The sequence below is a fragment of the Alligator mississippiensis genome, chromosome 1 (assembly GCF_030867095.1).
Source record: "Alligator mississippiensis isolate rAllMis1 chromosome 1, rAllMis1, whole genome shotgun sequence".
NCBI lineage: Eukaryota > Metazoa > Chordata > Crocodylia > Alligatoridae > Alligator > Alligator mississippiensis.
Window position 1 is genome coordinate 338,343,947 of NC_081824.1, and position 20,485 is coordinate 338,364,431.

Consider the following 20,485-nt stretch of genomic DNA (forward strand, 5'->3'; position numbering starts at 1 on the left):
TTTGACATCTCTCTTCTGAGAAGTTTACAAGGAAACAGACTTGCTGAAACTCCAGCTTGCTAAAATGCTGCCAAGCCTGTAAAAAATAATTCATGCTTGATAGAAGTAGAATTGGTTTTGTTTAACTAATAAGTTTAGCAACCTGTCAGGCCAAGGATAAAGCTCTGAACAAATCACAACAAGTGAAAATACTGTTAGCAGTTTCATAATTTAATGAAAAAGTACTTGTAAAAAGGGGATATCTGAAAAAGACTGAGTCCATCTTGGAAAACTGAATTCAATTTATATATATATAAATTACACATATAAATTTAATTTATATATATATAAATAAAAACAAAATGGAAAACAAAAAGTTAACAAATAAGGTTAAGAGGTAATACTTCAAACAGTTAGCCACCGAACACACAGTAAAAACTAGCAAAATGCACTTTGAGGACAGTACTTGAGAACTACATAACCAAGGACTCCTTCATGTATCTATTAACATCTTGTAAATGTCTACAAGATTATTGCCCTGGCTGGAAACAATTGAGTGAGCATTCCCCAAACAGCAGAGACTCTGGAGTTGCTGAAGCACCATTTTCCCCAACCTTTGACAGATACAACTACTGGGCATGAAAGAGCATACTGTTCTGCTGGCCTCTGAGATAAATATATTCCCAAGATGAGCTCCATACAATTTCATGACCAGTAAAGGATTAATAATAAATATTGAAGGAGAACTAAGAGAATCAGAGTACAAATGAACAGACATTTGCTTACTCATTCTGAATTACCCATGGCTTAGGAACACAAAGCATTTCCAATTAAAATAAAACATAAGGAAACCTAAAAATGCTACTGCATATTTACACCAAAAGAAATATTTTGAAAATACACCTCTAGAAAGACAATTACACAGATATACAGAAAATCAAGAAGTGAAAGAAAACAATCATAAGGATGCATGAAGCAGAGAGCACAGAACTGCCAAATATATTTTTTATTTAATTAATGACGTGTCCTCCAGACCCAGGTAGATGACTATTGCAGTTAGGAAAATTTCCAGTTCAAGTCATCCAAAAAGGTTTTGTTGTGCTTTCCCAAACTAAAATCCACAAAATTAATTAGGACCATGAAGGGAAAAAAAAAAAAGAAAAATGAAGCTGCAATTTGTATTCTGTAGACTTCTTTATATTGGGTGTTTAACATCTGTCTTTTGGGTGAAATTTACTCCAAGGCAAAGGAGCTTTATGTGGAGCTCTATGCAACATATGTCCCATTCCAGGCCCTGATGTGGGACAGGGCTTTACACATTTATGACTGAAAAATATATAGCATTTCAGCAGAACAATGCAATTAATCTCTTGGTTAACACAATATCTGAAAAACAGAAGTTTATTTTTATTCAAAAAACAAAGCCGTGTACAGTAATGAACAAAACAGGATATTTTCTGTGGTTGGTTGACTGTTTCCACATTAGTTTACAATTTGCATTGGCAAATTTTAGGACTGGCGCGCTGCATTTTAGTTTGGGAAGGAGCAACTAACTGGAGATTGATAAGCATCTTAAAATGTAATTTAGTTTAGGCCACTAGTAATAAAAATGTACTTTCAACTAACAGCTGGCTACATTTTTTCAGACCGAGGTGCCAGAAGTTAAGGTTTCTAAACTTGTACTTCAGCAGCTAAGTTTGAAAATTTTGGCCTCTACAAAAAGGTCAAACAAAAAAGATTTCTAGTTCAGCTTATTTAAAAAATACCAGGTATATATGCCACCAGATATGAAATCTCATTTTCACCAGGGACCTGGCACCATCCATGATTGCCTAAATTTAGGTGTCAAATAGCATTCTTCTTTGAAGTAGTACATCTACTTTTGTAAACACTATTCACAAAATTAGCCATCTGTACTTGTTAGCTGGGTAAAATATTTACAAGTGCATCCCACAACAAGCAGTTATATACAGAGATTTAAAAAATTGAAGCGCTAGAAGTTGTATATTTACAAAATAAGCAAATTATTGTAAAGGGAAACACAACCTTTAGCATGAGCAAGAATGGGGGCGTATCTAGAGGTCAGTAAGTTTGGCAGCACTGGTGATGTTTGCTTCCACCCTGAGAAAGGGTTCACAAATATCACTGGAGTTCTAAACATTCTGCCCAACAGGATCTCCATTTAGTAGTCACTTCGACCCCAATCCAGCCAAGAGCTTAAACAAAGGCTTTAAATTTAAGTGTCCAAGTATCACCACTGAACTCTATGGGCATTTGTACGCATGCCTGCGCTGCAGCACCAGGTGTCTTTAAAAGCACCTGCTGCTGAGGCACATATATTCGTATAAACGGCGAAATGCACATCAGTGTGGAGCGAATGGCAGTAGCACACTTTTGAACTAAAACACATCGAAGGTGTTTCAGTTCAAAAGCGTGCTGCCATTTTCTTCGCGCTCATGCGCATTTCGCTATTCATACACAGCACCGAAAAACCATGTGTATAAATGCCCTATGGGACTATTCACATGCTTAACAAGTAAGCACGTGCTTAAGTGCTCTGCTGGATCAAGGCCACACTGCAGGTGCAATGGGAATGCAGCTTCAGTGTCCACATTAGTCTCTTGCAGCATGTTACACATTAATGCAAGGACTCCTTTAATAGCTGTCTCCAACACAAAGCTGTCATCATATATTGTAAGCACTGCCTTACACAAAAGCTGGCAAAAAGGAAGCAGTTCCCTGGAGCAATAACAAAGGTTCACTGCTCCAACCTTTCCCAGATGTTAACCCTGATAAAACTCACTGGATTTCCTTAAGACCTTGCAGAAAAACTTGATCAACCACCTTAAAATGGCAAGCCAATTCACAGCTGTAACACTACTCCAGTTGCTGTTTCCCTCTTTCCTACTGCATGTCTTCCTAACATGGTCTTGTGCTGTAGTCTGAAACCCTTTTGCACCGGCACACCGGGTTATGCCAAGGTTGAGTTACCCGCATAGAAGGTTCTAATCACCTTTGAACTGAACTGTGAGAAATCATATTCTTTTTGTTTCTACTGTGACAATCTCGACCAAAATCTTTACTTGGGCTTCCCCTCTCTGAGCTGCTTCTCCTTAATCTGACTTGCTCTTTATTCTCATCACTTTCAGCTTCAGAGTCACTCAGTTCCAAATCGGGGCAATACCCATCATTGTCCTGGTAAGGAGCTCCTTCAAGAACCTGTTTGTTCCACAAACGTTCTTTAGTTGAAAGCCTTCTTGTTGGCTTTTCACAGCATCTGAGATCTTCTGTGGTCCTCACCAAGCTGTTGGTTGCCTCTTTAAAGGACCTACTAAAATGTTCTATGGTGGATTTTCTAAAGCTGCTCTGACTAGCCAAATGAGCAGTGAGCACAGAATCGTGTTCATATGGCGTCTGGCTGGAGCTGTCTCTCTGAATAACATCCCCTGACCTTCCCATTAAACCATTGGACTTGACTAGTCTTGCATTCTCTTGCTGCATTTTTCCATTGCCAATCGAAGACTGTCCATGCAAAGCAGCTTGAAGTGCTAATGGTTTACCAGATGGCTGCCCATGAGGAAACTCTGGTAACTGCGCAGGTCCTAAATCCTTGGTTTCATTCCTAGACTTGCTGATCCCTCCCAGCAGCCCGTTACTTCGGTTGTCATGCTGGTACCTTGAGTAAGATTTCATTTTAATTTCAAATGACTCCTTTGACAGCTGCAAACTCCTTTTGTTGTACACAGTGGTATTGTTGTCAGGAGAAAGAGGTCTGTTGCCAGGTTTCAGCGAGTTATTTTTGCAATCCCCCAGTGCTGATTTAGGCATTTTTAACTTCAGGGTGATTCTGGGAGGTGGGTAAAACAGTGTGTTTTCCAGTGCACTTGTCAGAGTATGGCCTGAGATAGGGAAAACAGAAAGTACATCATTTAAAGAAAACAGAAAAAAAGACAAGACTTGAATTAAGGTCAGCTAATTTCCCTGCTTACAAGAGATGTGTACATTAAGAACTTTCAGACTAGCAGTTAATACAAAATTTTTACTATTAAGGAGAAGCCAATAAACTAAAATATTCCAAAGTATCCATCAATGAAGAACTTATGTAGAAGTTTTAAAAGTTCTATTAAAAATATTGTACCCACCTTTTATATCTTTTAATCATACAATTCTATATTCCTGAAAAACGTCTTTACCCAGGAAACTACATTAGAGGCTGCCTGATATTAAAGAGATAGCACATCCACTAGAATAACTCCATAACTGTGTCAACAAGCTCTTCTAGCTTGACAGAAATAGTCAGATATTGTAAAAAAACCCTCAAAATTAATTTAACAGGAATTTTCAACATAAAAATACTCCAAGTACTTTTATTCTCTCCACTTTCATCCCCCTTCTCTCTCCCCCCCACCAGCCTCTCTCTCACCCACCGACTCCTCAATCTACATTTTCACTGACTATCTGTCTTGTATGCATACCAGCCGCTGGCTTCTTTACTTTTCCTTCCATCCAGGAAGAGCACACACCAACTGCTGAAACTTCCTTAGCCTGACGAAGGGTTTTTGAACCCGAAAGCTTAATTAATAATTATTCTCCAACTATTTGGGTTGGTCTAATAAAAGATATCAGATTCACCCAAGGAACCTTGTCTGCCTTTATTCTCTTACGACATTTTTCTGACTTAATTGGCTAGAGGGGGCAGAGGGAGGGAAGGGAGGAATGAGAAGAACCTTCTGCATTAAATGAAACATCTTCAAAGTTTGAGGGGAGATGGAAGACTTTTTTTTTAAATGGTTATAGGATACCTTAGGAATCTCAACATAAAAACAATTCCCATAATAAGAAAATTCCTAATTTTCTATTGTATATGGCAGACATGACTTACTTTTCAATTCAAAACCATCAAACCAAATGACATACTCTAACTCAGTTCAAATGTAATGCTCATTATTTCATGAAAAATAAAGCAGCAAAGGTGAATTGTGGTACATCAGTGTTCCAGGACAGCAGCTACCCATTATTACAAGTCAGTCCTTCACAGTATTCTGGAGTCCAAGAGAAAGGGTTAAGGAAACCATATTAAAAATGCACGAATGGTCACAAACTACTACAAGATCGTTTCAGGCTGGACATAAGGAAGAATTTCTTTACTGTCCGAGCCCCCAAGGTCTGGAACAGCCTGCCGCCGGAGGTTGTTCAAGCGCCTTCATTGAACACCTTCAAGATGAAACTGGATGCTTATCTTGCTGGGATCCTATGACCCCAGCTGACGTCCTGCCCTTTGGGCGGGGGGCTGGACTCGATGATCTTCCGAGGTCCCTTCCAGCCCTAATGTCTATGAAATCTATGAAGAGCAAGCTATCCCAATACTAAGAAAGGATAGAAAGTGTAGGAGTCTGGCCTGGCTAAACAGTGAACTATTCAGTAAACTGAAAATTAAAAAGGTAGCCTAGAAAAAGTTGAAATGTGGTCACATTACTAGGGAAGAGTACAGGAGTAATACAGAGACATACAGGGTGAAAATCAGGATGGCCAAGGCATAAACTGGGTTGCAATTAGCAAAGGGGATAACAGGCAAAAACCCTCCAAAGTCTACAGGTATGTCAGAAAAGAGGAAGACCAAGGAAAGCACAGACCCTTTATTGAACAGAGAACGCAATCTAGTAACGGGTGACAGAGGAGGCTGAAGTACTTAATGCTGTTTTTACTCCAGTCTTCAGGAATAAAGGTCTACTATCCAGTGAAAAATGCAGTTAGCTGCAAGGACTGAGGAGATAATCAGCCTAGTATAGTGGAAGAACATGTCTGGGATAATTTAGAGAAGCTGAACGTTGTTTTTAAGTCAGCAGGCCTTATGCATCTTAAAATACTGAAGGAACTGGCTTAGTATTTCAGGACCACTGGCTACCTTCTTTGTAAAATTCTCACTCAGTTTTGAGAATTCATGGAACTTGCATTTGGTCCCAGATGACTGGAAAAGGACAAATATATGCCCACCTTTAAAGGAGGGGAAGGAGGAAGATTCAGACCACTCAGTCTGACCTTGATATCTGGAAAGATTATTGAGCAGGTCTTCAAGGAACCTACTTCTAATGGATGGAGGTAGAGCAGTAGATACGATGCACCTTGATCTCAGCAAGGCTTTTGACACCATTTCCCATAATAGTCTCATTTGTACACTAAAAGGAACAGAGTCTACGTGGAAGTATTGTAAGGTGGATACATAACTGGTTGGATCATCATGCTCAATGAGTAATCATTAATAACTCAGTATCTGCTCAGGGAGGAGGTAATGAGCAGCATTCCCCAGGTGTCTCTCCGGGGTCCAGTATTGTTTAATATCCTCATTAATAACTTGGAGTATGGGACTGAGTGCACTCTTAGCAAAACTCCAGCTGACACCAAGTCGGGTGGAGTTGCAGGCACTCTGGAGGGAAGGCCTAGTATTCAAAATGACCAATAACTTGGGAGAAATGGTAAAAAATTAATCAGATGTGATTTAATAAAGGACAAGTGCAAAGTCCTGCACTTAGAACTAAACGAAACTGCATACACAAATGCAAATTGGGGAATGACCAGCTAGGCTGTTGTCCTGCAGAAAAGGACCTGGAGATAATACAGGACAATAAGATGTTCTTCTTACAAAAACAGCCAATAGCATACTAGGCTGTATTTATAGGGGCATCACTTGCAAGTCAAGGGAAGTGCTTCTTCTACTCTATTCAGCAGTGATGAGGCCTCACCTCGAATGCTGTGTCCAATTTTTGGCACTGCACTTAAAAAAGGCAGACAAACTGGTAAGAGTCCAGCAAAGAACAAAAACTATTAAGTTATGTTTCCCAGACCTCTAAAAGGAGAGGCTGAAAGAACTGGGATTATTTAGTCTAGAGAAAAAAAGATTGAGGAGAGACTTGATAACAGTTTTCAAATACCTTAAGGGGGGTTATGCAGAGGTTTTGACTACCTCTGTGGCCGCAAGAGACTGCAAGAAGCAGTGGTCTTAAATTGCAGTAAGGGAAGTTTTTATTATAAGGGTAGTTAAGCACTGGAACTGGCTACCCAGATAGGTTCTGGAATCTCCATCCTTGGAAGTTTTTAAGAATGGATTAGACAGGCACTTGACTGAGGTTGTTTAGTCAGAGATGATCCTGCTTTGAGCAGGGTGTTGGACTAAATGATCTCCTGAGGTCTCTTTCAGCTCTACTTTTCTATGATTCTATAAACGACACGTAGAAGGAAGAATATAAATTGCAAGTCTCAAGTTGAGAAAAATTTACAAGTATGAGAATATTGTGGCTGTTGCACACTCCCTTCAAAGGAAATGAGCAACAAGTTAAAAACCTGTCTTCACTTGGAGAGAGACAAGAGGGTGCAGGATGTGTGTGTGTGTGTGGGGGGGGGGGGGGGGGGGGGGGGGGGGGGGGAAATATAGAGCAGTATCCCTAACTGACAGACAACATGGCTGTGGTGCCTAGCTATCCTAGTGATTGATATCTACTGTATACATACACCCCCAAAACAATACTTATAAGAACTCCCTAAGCATGCTAATTTGAAGGTTTTAATGCATTAAGTATCATGGGACACAGTGAAAGTATAGAATCTTTAGCACATATGATTCTACTGTTACTCTGTATTTATAAATTACCTGCAGCAATCTCCTGGTTAGTGAGCTGAGCTTGTAAATTGAAGACTTGTTCATGTACTTTACTATGAGACAATTTTAGTTTCTCTCTTCTGCTTACCATGTAGCATAGATTCCTCACCTACAAAGAATTAGACATTTTCGAATGCTTTCTTTAAGATGCAATTAAGACAGTTTAAGAATATTATGTTCAAGTTAGAATTTACAAAACATTTTCACTCATGCAAGGGTACAGACTAGAGCAATGACTGTAGCAATATCAAATGACTAGCCAATTGCAAAAACCATTGCAACTTTGTTACAGTGAGTTGACTAACTTCTCTTCAAGATGCTACTATTTTTGTCTGTGTGTTCCTGGCACTTCCCTTTGTAAACAGTAAAAAGGTACATTTATCTGTAGCCTATAACTCAACAGTTAATTTCTCAGAAGTTACTTAATACTTAGGGATCATAGGAAACTGTAAACCAAGATTATACAACTGCCTGGATGTTTTAGGAAATCAGTCCCTTTAAAGATACCCTGAAAGTGATCTGCAAGTCCTATAGTCCTATATACATCTCTATAAGCAACAAGCAAAGAAGCAAACAAGTTTAGAATTCAAATGTTTCTCCCCCACCCCCCCAACCCCAAATTGCAGCATTTAAAGCAAGTACCTAGCTCACCTGCAGATAGACATTCAAGCCTTTACCATTCAAGTGCTTACCCTCTCTAGATCCTGTCTCAAGTGCATAAACATTCGCATGCGGGTATGAATGCTATCTTCTTTTGGCTGCACCAACCCATTTTCTTCATCCTCCTTGGGAGGAAACAATGGTTTATTAAAGTTACTTTTCCGCTTTAATTTCCAGTAATTATAGATGAAGTCCACAGCAAGCTTAGGAAGGGCCAGTTCTGCTGCAACATCTTCTACTTTAACTAGTGTGTAGAACTCCTCTTCCAGCTCTCTAAGTTTCTGAGCACGCAAACTGGTTTTCTCACTCTCTGTGTGCTTCTGGTCTGCCATGCTCTTAGGGTTCTCATCAATATCAGGCAGTGAATTCTGCTTGTTTTTGCTATGTTTTAGGCAATATGACTTGAACTTGACCTCATCCCCATCGTCCAAAATGGTCTTCATCTCTAAGCTATGCTCAAAGGCACAGGTGACGTGAAAGGCAGTAATGCAACTTTTCACAGAGCACTAGGAGTGAAAGAAAGGAGTCTGTCAGTTGATAGTAACACAGAAAATGAACTACATACAGCCCATATCCAGAAATAATTTATTTCTGTGCTATACTTACCTTAAAAAAGGCTCACCAGATTTTCAAAAATTTGTATTGCTCCTGAATTGAGAATCTCAATGGTAAGTCAACTGTGCAAAATTAACATCCCTCCAAGAGATGAGCTACTGTAGAAACTGCAATTTTTTGTTTAAGGCATAGCAACTCAATCTCCTAGTATTTCATACATGTTACTTGAGTCCAGACAAAACCAAATGTGAGGGAAACAATCAGTTGCTGGGCTACTGATCCAGTATTTTCTACCTTTACGGCTGGTCAGAATTGCCTTTCCATTTGATATATTGTTTCAAAAGGAATTTTTAAGGTTCAGAAGTTAATTTTCCTCTTTTGTCTGGAAGATGTTAAACGTCTCCAGCCATTGTAGATGAACTAAATATCCAAGGGCCTTTACCTTAAAAAATGCAATCAAAGCTGTTCAATGGGCTGCCAAGAGGGAGGTGTCAAAATACTAGACCAGTAGCTCCCAACCTTTTTTTTTGCTGTGACCCTAAATCTGGGTCGTGACCCCTGCCCCCACCTCACTCATGCCCAGTGGCGCCAGCAGATCCCGGGCCGGACCAGGATTGCGGGGAGCAGTGGTGGTGAAAGCTGCATGGACAACGTGCTGGGAGAGCTCCGCAGGCAGGAAGGTCAGAGCGAGGGGCAGACCCCCTACAACCCTGATTTGGGTCATGACCCAAGGTTGGGAGCCACTGTACTAGACTATAACTACAGTGCCAGTTTTGGCTTCATTATGAAGCACTTTGAAAATGAGGAGAACATTTGTTTACACACACTGTTTTTCAGGCTGAGACACAAGAGGCATTACATAATTGGTTCATACCTGAATACAAGCACCAGTTTTCAGTTTGCATAAGCTACAGACCAAAGCCCATCGACTTGGTGGAATGTGAGACACTTTTGTGATTGGTTCCATCCTTTCTGGGCAAGCAATGCTCACCTGTAAGCAGAAAACAAAACAAAACAGCACGTAAAGCTTTGACTGAGACACTTACCTCTAGTACATTAATGAAAAAAAAAAAAAAAAAAAAAAGAACTGTTACCCAGATATCACAAGGACATTGCAAATGCACATATTTCCAAGCAAAAATCCTACCACACTGCCAGAACAAACAGTCAGAGAAGCAGAAGTGGGAAAGAGGGCTTGGAGGGATTCAGAGAGCTTGAGAAATCTCCTCTCAATGAGGCTTATTTAAAAGCTGGGATGAAGCTCTCAATGATGGTTCTGCAGAACTCAGCACAGAGGATGGTACACTGAGCTTAGCTTGTAGTTCAAGATTCAACTCTGCCAATCTTTCTCCATGACAGAGTACATTGCACTGTATAGAATAACCAAAGTGTGCACTTGCATCTCATCTACCTGCTTATATTCTAAATGTCCTTAATTAAGAGATTTAGGTATTTTGAAGTGCACTACGTAAAAACAGCTAGAAATTATTATTTTTCATAGTACTGCAGCACCTAAGAACCCTCATCATCACATGCTACAAGACTGTGTGCTAATTTTTTTGCATAAATGATCTACTGTATTTAGTACTGCACCTTCTTCCCAGTATTCAAAAAATTTATATATATAAGAAATTAAACAGAAATGCAAGTGACAAAATAAAGCAGGAACATTTATCTGTGCTTATCTGGAAATTCTCTCTTCTAGTAATGCCCACTGATCCTTTACAATGGGCACAGCCTGCTCTAAGGCTGGGGCAGAACCAGACCTCTCAAGTCCCTGGCAGCAGTGGAACCTGGGCCTCCTGAAATTCACTCAATTTGTGAAAGCTTCTGTAAGGGGACAGACCAAATCTATTCACCCAAATTACAGATTATAATTTAATATACTTTAATATATTTTGAGGGAAAAAGCACAATTTCTCTTACTGAAGAGCATGGTAAAACTTCACCCAAATTCTTGAATGTCAATTTTCATCCCTATTCTAGATGATCCATTTTTCTCCAGGATGGGCCAGACCTGCAGATATTACTACCAGAAGGAAAGGGAAAATTCTGATGAGACCAGAACAATTTTCTGGTTCTTTGTGCTCAGGACCACAGGTCCATTGCCACAGCATTTTCACAGCAGGCTGCCTCCATTCTGGGAAGAAGGATCATCTTTAAATGTGAGTATTCAAGCCAAGATAGGTTATCTCCTCCACCTCTCCACAGGCAGTAAGGATGAAAACAGATGTCACATTTGTGTTGCCAGAAGTTTTTTTTACTGCAGCCCACATCTGTTTGTTTATGGCAGAGAAGCTCAGGCAGCATCACGCTGCCCAGGCTCTTCAGCCCCCCTGCAGCAGGGATCCAGACTCAGGGGAGCCTGGCCCATCCCCCCCACCGCAACAGGATTCTTAGGCAGGATCAGCCTACTCGGGCCTTCAAAGCACCTGCCTTACTTTCAGATTTGGCCAAGGAAAGGAAAATGGCATTAGTTAAGAATGAATGACTGTAACAGGGCGCATGGCTCAGAAGCTGGAGTGCAGCTGCAGGGGGTTAGCATGGGACAGCCTGCCTACTTAGGAGCCCTCGGCCAGCTGCCAGGGATTACTGGCAGCCCCAGGCAAAGTTAAAAGCTCCCAGGGAGGGTAGTTGAGGGAGAAGGAGAGGAGGCTGGTATGCTGAGGGAAAAGCATCTTTCTTTCTTTCCTTCTCAGTTGGACAAAAGACCAGAGGTTTTACTTTTGTTTGTTATTTATACATTTGTTAATGTTATCAATTGCTTTGTTTGACAAGCTGATAAACCTTTTGCATGTAAAAATCAGACTGGAAACAGGACCCACATGCTGCCTAACATTTATGAGGAAGTTGGCTCCTGGGTCAGCCTAATAGAGGGACATCCTACTACAATGACCAAAATGGAGAATTTATCAGCTTAAACATTGATGGCCAGGTGGCTGCCTAGCAGATCAAATACAAAAAAACAGGACTTCTTTACCCTACTTTTGAAGACCAGACTCTGATGCCTTAACAAAGGAAGAATATTTCCTTGAATTTACTTAGGAAATGAATGGCATGACAGTTATAAGGACTTCCTGTCTGATTTCAAAGTGCAGTACTGAGTCTTAAAAGAAAAGGGTCTTAACTTCAAATAAAAAACCTTCTTCTGATTAGAGCAGACTTCACTATTACTACTAGCTCAGATGGATGAGTCATTTAATGACACCTGCCAGTGGTTTGCTGTGTCCTTCTGTACACATCTCAATGGGCTTATTTTAAGCCTGACTGGTTCTGCAGTATCTGACCTCTTCCCTGAAACAGAGACAACCAAAGATCCATTATATTAAGTTAACCAAACCACATTACTATCACCCATATAGTCAGCAAGGCATTGGCAGTATTAGAACTACTCTTGTTCCTATCTTTCATATTGTTTTATGGAAGAACAACCATGGAAAAAGCACTAAGATACTATTTATATTTAAAGATACAAAAAGATTGATCACCAGCTCTACAACTTGATTTAGTCAGGAAATTATTTCTGTATATAAAAGAGCTGCTCTGCTCATGTGACTTCTATCATGTAAACCATGCACCCAAAGAATGAACCTCTCCCAGGGAACAGTTGATCAGGTTCTTCCTTGTGAAAATCCCATCAGACACGCTGACAGCTATTACTAAACAATGCCTGGAAGAAGCGGTGTCCTGACATCTCAACAAGTCTAGCTGTTGATGAAGGCTGTTTTCTCTTTTTCTAGTAACTATTCTTTAAACTGAATCAAAAAGATGCCTTAAAAATTCCTTGCATTCAGCAGTTGTGAGCAGAGAGAACAGACAACTGGTGCTAGATAATAGACAATGTATAAAAGGAGGAAAATGCATTAGGGATGCCCAGAATTACTGAAGAGGTACCAGAAACTCTGAATTAGAATTCCCAATAAGCAACAATATTTTTTTTTGTTTAAGTTACACTACTTTCTCTTCATCTTCTGTTAATATTTTTCTAAGATGCACACTCATAGTGGGCAGCATCCATTCTGGATTAGGACTACGTCTAAATCCATTCCCCTAACCCTATGCCTGTGGTTGTACCAAGTCCCAGACACTCCAAAAATTGCACAGCAAATTTGGTTCCCCACTCTGCATACGGAAGCTTTATCAGGAAAATTGTTTAGGAATAAATAAGTTTTATTTATTTATTCCTAAACAAGGGAGGAAAAATGTCCAGCACACCTACAGCCTAGGGAATGACCTGCTGGGTGGCACAGAGGTGGAAAGGGATCTTGGAGTCCTAGTGGACTCCAAGTTGAACATGAGCCGGCAGTGTGACGAAGCCATCAGAAAAGCCAATGGCACTTTATCGTGCATCAGCAGATGCATGACAAATAGGTCCAGGGAGGTGATACTTCCCCTCTATAGGGCGTTGGTCAGACCGCAGTTGGAGTACTGCGTGCAATTCTGGGCGCCACACTTCAAGAAGGATGCGGATAACCTGGAGAGGGTACAGCGAAGGGCAACTCGTATGGTCAAGGGCCTGCAGACCAAGCCCTACGAGGAGAGACTAGAGAAACTGGACCTTTTCAGCCTCCGCAAGAGAAGGTTGAGAGGCGACCTTGTGGCTGCCTATAAGTTCATCACGGGGGCACAGAAGGGAATTGGTGAGGATTTATTCACCAAGGCGCCCCCGGGGGTTACAAGAAACAATGGCCACAAGCTAGCAGAGAGCAGATTTAGACTGGACATTAGGAAGAACTTCTTCACAGTTCGAGTGGCCAAGGTCTGGAACGGGTTCCCAAGGGAGGTGGTGCTCTCCCCTACCCTGGGGGTCTTCAAGAGGAGGTTAGACGAGTATCTAGCTGGGGTCATTTAGACCCAGCACTTCTTTCCTGCTTATGCAGGGGGTCGGACTTGATGATCTATTGAGGTCCCTTCCGACCCTAACATCTATGAATCTATGAAGTTAAAAACCCATATTATTGCTACTGTATTCCTTGAAAAGTCCTGGGAGCACATAAAAGCTCAAATGGTAAAGATATTGGCTCTTACCCACTTGAAAAGCTTAAGAATTTTTCTGATGATGGTAAAATAAGAATATACCTGAAAAGATAAGCAGGGGTTCACCGATACAGATTTTCTTGGCTGACACCAATAGCCGATTATTAACCAGATATATCAGTTGCTACCGATCCGATAGCCAATTTACAGGAATGCAGCAGGGCAGCTTGGAGAGCAGTGCCCTGTCAGTAAGTCTGTGGGTAGAAAGGGGTGTGGGGGAAGCAAGGGGCATGGGGGGGAGCAGATCAAGACCCCCATAGTGAGGGAGGGAGTGGGGCAGCAGCAGAGGCAGGAGCTGCCCAGCTAGGGCAGTAAATGAGTCCCTGGGGCCGGGACTGGGACAGAATCTCAGGTGGCTAATCCAAGTAGCGTGATGAGGGTGGGGGGCAGCTCCTTGTTGCTGTGCACACTCCCGGGTGAGGCATGGGGGGCATGTGCACCTCCAGATTTGTACATGGGGTGAGGGAAGGGACGCTCTAGTAAATCAGGAAAAATATTTTTTTTAATAATAAGTTATAGCAGATGTTTGATTTTTTTAGTATATGATGGTTATTTTCCAGCTTCAAGATGGCAACCCCCACCCATGGGTGCATAGTGAGGAACCTTCTGACCTTACATAACGGAGAGGGAGATGAGGGAGATGGAAAAGGGAAAGAAAGCAAGAATTAAATCATGAGTCAAAGAGACGATCACTACTTGCCAAGTATTCTGTATCTGGGCTGAAGTCCCTCTCCACCCTACCTTCTGATAGCAGATGATGATGGCAGGGCATAAACTTCAAACAACAGCCTTGACTACGGTTAGTACTTGTAGCAAACAGGAATGACAATCCAATATCCTGTGTAAGGCAGCCCACAACAGCAGCAGCAGCTAGCAGTAACACTTGAAGACATGTCCCCCACCCTCCACCTGCCACTCCCAGCTGTAGCAGGAATCTCATCACATCTTACAAGGGTATGTGAAGTCTGACCTAAGTGCAGTTCCACAATGCTCAATACACTCTTGCCTGAAAGTTTAGGCTGAAAATAAGAAGAGCTTCAAACCAGAGAAGAGGGGGTCTGGAACAGTCTTCAAAAAAACAAAAAACAATGGCCCTCTCCAGGAAGATGCTGGGCTGGGGCTCAAGAAAAGGCTTTCCAAATACTGCTTCTTTCTACTAGATAGACCCATGTGGGCCTGTGCTTTTCCTGAAGGTCTCAGTGCAAGATGAGAAAGGTTGGACGGCAATTGCTACAGAAGTGGCAGCAAAAGGATGGTGGTTGGACCCAACAGTCATTTTCTATACATACAGGTGCTGGAAGCCTTTCTGCTGTCTCCACAACCCAGCCACCAGCTAGCTTGTTGGTACAGATGATTAGGACTCAGCCCTGGCACACTGCCCTTCTGGCTTCACTTCTCATGATAGGGGGAGGGGGGCGGGGAAGGGAGCTGCTGGGCCAGGAGCCAACTCTTCCCTAAGCCTGCTTTCTTTCCTGCTAAAGCAGGACAGCCAGGGCAACCTCCCCCATGAAGAGCCTGCAAGGCAAGCCATCCCACACACAAACCTGCTGAGCTACCAATGAGAAATGTAATAATCAGAGGAAAGGGAAGAAGAGACAGCCCCTTCCTTTTGGGTCTACTTTTTTGGGCTTAGCTCTCTCCCTGACAGCTACAGGGGCATGAGCCACAACAACAAAAAACCTCAAACAAGTGTGAGGGAACAGAGTTAACAGGACAGCTATCTTGAACCACAGCTGGAAATTACACAGACAAGCTGCAAGTCAGCCTGTTTTGGGAAAAATGCCAAACCTTCCAATTTTTAGACTAAGTCCCACAATAGAGAGGACTAGCTGGGGCACCAACTGCACTGAAGTCGGAAAAAAAATGGAGGGACTGTCAAGGACATTAAGTAATTTTAATGCTGACCCAATAACCAGCTCAGCTACCTGCAGAACTTAGCACAAAGCAAGGGACACAGTAGTTCAAAAGCTATGCACTTTGCATGTTTAGGAAACACATACAACCCAAAACTGAGACCACATTAGACTCAAAAAGTACTGTGACATTCTTACACTCTAAGGAGAAAAACTACTGCATCAGTGACTTAGCTCTTTTTAAAACTTAGTCTAAAATGCAGGACATCTCATAATACTACACTAAAAATAGATGGAAAACTTCTAACCAGAGTGCTCAGAAAAAAAAAAAAAAACACACTTTACATATGCTGCTTTTATTACAGGGATGTACTCATTTCAGAGCCAACCACCTCCACATAAACATTTAACACAATGAAATCAGGGAAGGATCGCAGCCGCTGTTGAAGACAGAGAGCATAGCTCAGAGCAGCTGCTATCACTGAAACCAGACATTTGACAGAGGATTCACCAACCATTTTATCAAGTAAACAAGAGGGAAGGAAATTGAAATAGCTATTCAAGAACTGTAGTTGTATTGGCACAGGTCATACCAAAAGCTTGTATCAGTAAACTCCCCTTGTAAGCCAATCCAATGCCAGAATCAATATGTCTGGAAAGATCTTATTACAATAAGTGGAAAGGACAGTTTAATTAATCACCAGTACGTTCCTCTAAGACAAAACATCCAAAGTTGGACTCTTCAAATCATACAAATCCCAGCAGAACTATAACCAGTATCAAGTTGCACTAATCAGTAAAATATGGCAGAAAAGAAGGTAAGGACAATGACAGAAAAGAAACTGTAAATTGAGCTTTACCTCTGGAATCCAGAGGGCACAACTCACATGTGCCCACTTAGTCCCTGTCCTGGTAGCTTTCATGGCACCTCCTCTCTTTGGACACAAGAGACATTGAGGGTGTATTCCCAGAACACAAGTACGACACAGCCAGCTTCCTTCTGGAACCTTTAAGATTCCATAACATGCCTTGGGATAAAAGAAATTTGGGGATTATGATTATTTTTAAAAAGTTACACACTGCCAACACACTTTTTCCCTGCACTCTGATGTAAATCAGTACAGCCCTCATCAAAAACGTAGGCCCTGGAGTGTACCAGTTTCAATATACAAGCATTTTTGCATGTAAATGTAATTGCTAATTTTAATGCCATAGAATGGCTTCAAAATGCAAAAAAAGCAACTTTGACTCCCAACTGTCATTAAAAGTTGACGGAAGATGGGCACCCAACTCTCCCTTGTACTCTTGAAAAATCTCCATGTAATACTATAGTTAAAGTAGTCAGGTGACAAGAGTTGCTTCCTACAACTTTTTAATGCCTTTTTCTTCTTAAAATATGTACTATTATATTTACTTACTAAACATATATGCACAAAACATAAAACCTGATTATAAAACACAGTACTATAAGTTCCCTAATTTCTGCATTTATTGACTTTCTAGAATTGTAGCTTAGAAATGTAACACTAAATTAAAAATCACCAATTCCCTGCTATTAATAAAGTTATAATTTGACACGATTCTGGTTAAGGTTTTGAAGGGCATGGATGGCACATTTTTCCTTCATGTCTTTGCTGCAGATATTTTGCTCAAGATAGCTCTAAAAAAATGCATGCTGCCATCTTAATACAACCAGATACAATACAGATAGCTGTGTTGGTTGTTTCTTGACAATGGAAATAACTTTTGTTGTACTCTGGTAATAACAAGCATTCACTTTAAAAGAAAATTAGGTAAACCATCCAAAACACAAGATATGCTCTTTAAATTTTCAGATTCCCAGATCTTGGACTTACAATTCCAATTTGGAAATGCGCATGCATTGCCAAGTCTGAAGAACTTATGAAATAAGCAAACTTTTAAACAGCATGTTATTGTTCAAGTTATGTTTTCTTGTTCAAGCTGATAATTAAGAAATGCAACTGAGATTATCTAGGTATATACATGAACCTGTATTAAAACAAATAAATCAAAAACTTTCAATTGCTAAAAAGATTTGATTCAATATTGAAATAATTTCCTGTGAATAACAAGCTTTTTCAAAAGTATTCCATGATTTCTAACAGTTCTGCTTCATTAGTATTACCTATACCAAGAGCCCTACTCTAGGTGGACCATTAAAGGCAGTCAGGGTTTTAAACTCAAGATGGTATTAGAGATGCTTTAAGCAGCATTAGAGGACAGCGAGTGCTTCGAGCCTGCAGCCTGTCTAGACTAAGGTTCCCAATAGTACTCATTTTGGTGGATTTTTCTCCTATGCATGTTGGTTAGCACTTGGGAGATGAGGCCTAAGGTTTTCAGTGCCCCCAGGCACTCAGTATACTGCATAAAGCTGGGATTCCCATAATGGAATATTTTAACCTGCTCACCTGGCTTTCTGAGTCACAAGACCTTAGTATTAAAAGTAAGTATAAGGATAGGTGAAATATTTATTTTTAAATAAGGAGGAGCAAAATAAGGGAGAAAAAATGGCTTTTCTAAGTTTATGTCACAATTCTTGCACTAAATGTCAAAATGATATGGAACTACTGTACATCAATTTTAAAAGAAGAGCTAAAAGGAAAAAAAATAATAGCATTCTTTTGAAAACCCACTGGAGGGAGCTGTGGTCTAATGACTTAGCAAGGCAGCTTTTTTTATTAAAAGTATGTGAAGCAGAATGTAGGGCAGTGTAGCACCTCAGGGACTAACTAGTGAGAGAGCTATGAGCTTTCGTAGGCAACAACCTACTTTGCCAGATGCTATAAACAGACCGTTTAATACGTGATGTGTTATGTTCACAGCTATTTTTTTTTATGTCCACTACTATTAAACTACAATGCAAAAGACGCATTTTACCCAGTTTACAACATACTTTTAGAAGCTTAAGTCCAATTTCAAACTCCTTTGCTCCTTTGATTTTAGTTAGTTAATAATGGCTTCATTTCTTATTCCAGGAAGCCTAGACTAAGAAAAAACACACTGTTTTCAAAAAGGTGGCTAAAGTTTCATATTTAAAAGAAATCGTAAATAAATGAGAGAGAGCGCAAGAGAGAGAGAGAGAAAATGGGCGGGAAGGAGACAGAGGAAGACAGAGAGAGAGAGAAACTAAACTGTCTCAATGTCACACTTTCTTTTCTGTGGTTTATCTAAAGGGATACAATATTCAGAACGTGCCAAAGTCTATTTTAATCTCCCATCAGAATGCATGCTGCATGGAGCAGAATCATAACAATTGGGAAGGTAATTTTATTGTGATCACTGTATGCTGCTCTTGCAAATCAAGAAAGCACAGAGAATGACTACTTAGGGGCCTACACCAAGTTCCCTGAATGTTCAGTTAACATTATCACAAAATATTAAGAACAACCCTGGTGTAATTTTGAAAAAGAAGAATGTAATGTTTTTCAAGGCAGGATACTTTACAACCCAAGGTCAGTCCATTAGCAAGGCCAGACCTGTGCGATTTCCCCCTGAACTAATCTGGTTGCTGTATTTAAAATAATGCTTGCAATGCCATAAACATAAGGAATATTCTTAGCTTAGAGTAAGCTTGCTCCAGAAACCTAAGAGGACTGATTTTCAGAAAACTTATTTAGGAACCTAGATTTAGGCAATTCTCAAACCCATACTCAGGCAGGTAGGTTTGGAAGTTTTGTCCCAATTAACTAGCTCAGTGGCTCTCAACATTTTTATACTCTAGGCACCCCTTCAAAGTTTTTCAGGAATTTAGCAGCACCCCATTTAAAAAAAACAAACTAATATATTTGGATGTTATAATATAAATAATTAATTGTGCTATTAATTAAAGTGTTATTAATTGATTATACAATATTCAACCCTTCAGGCTGCTGGCAGAAAATGATCCTCTAGCTCTGCCTGGCCCAGCACACACAGCCTCCCAGCGCAGCAGTGGACTCCCCACAAATAGCTCCAGGTCACCAGAGGGAATCAGGAACCAGTGTTAAATTCTTCTGTAGGACAATCCCCCCTGAATTCCATCCCGGAAATCCCAAGGGGTAGAGCTCAGGAACACCCAGCCAGGAGGGATGAGGCACTGGGCTTCATCTGGGGAACACTGAGAGGGTAGGAGAAGCCAAAGGCAGTGCCATCACTGTGGCCATCACCCCACCATGGAGTGAAATTTCACCACAAACTTCGGCTTTCAGAAGGCACGTTGGAACCAAAACTGGGAAGAGTTGCAGCAGAAAGACACCTACCTGCAGTGGATTACGAAGATAAGCACACTGCTTCTCCTACAGCTCCTCCCAGTTTGGCTCCTATGTGCCTCCTGAAAGCTGAGACACATGGCACGGTTCTACCTGGTGGCAGTGGCATCTATCTCCAGGCTGCCACCACCATAGGGAGAAACTGCCCTGAATGCCTTGGGGCACTAAGCACGTCAGAGATGACCTGGGAAGAGCTGAGCAGAAAGGTGCACTTGGCTGCATCATGTAATGCAAGCAGGAACACCTTTCTGCTATAGCTCTTCCCGGTTCAACTCCAATACATTTCCTAAAAACCTAGGCACATGGGGCAGTTTTTCCCCAGAGCAGCAAAGCCAGCATCATAGCACATCTGGCAAGTTCTTGCAACACCCTGGTTGAGAATCTGTGAACTAGCTGATCAAGATTTTAAGTCTCATTTCAATGTCTACACAGTCCTATCTACCTTCGAAGTGTTGTTTTTTTAAAAAACAGCAAAAGAA

The 20,485-nt window shown here is 41.0% G+C and overlaps 1 protein-coding gene across 6 annotated transcripts in view; it reads right to left on the reverse strand.

Annotated features, from left to right (window-relative positions):
- Nucleotides 1–189: 189 nt before the first annotated feature.
- JADE3 (jade family PHD finger 3) overlaps nt 190–20,485 on the reverse strand; it is a 97,890-nt gene continuing 77,594 nt past the window's right edge. For all 6 annotated transcript variants that reach the window (XM_019485130.2, XM_006277453.4, XM_019485129.2 and 3 more), the window contains 5 exons: nt 16,599–16,766; nt 9,723–9,839; nt 8,326–8,799; nt 7,625–7,742; nt 190–3,878 (listed from right to left, as the gene is read on the reverse strand). In XM_019485130.2, coding sequence (XP_019340675.1) covers nt 2,989–3,878; nt 7,625–7,742; nt 8,326–8,799; nt 9,723–9,839; nt 16,599–16,766 — 1,767 coding nt within the window. In that variant the 3' untranslated portion in view covers nt 190–2,988. The remainder of the gene's footprint in view (nt 3,879–7,624; nt 7,743–8,325; nt 8,800–9,722; nt 9,840–16,598; nt 16,767–20,485) is intronic.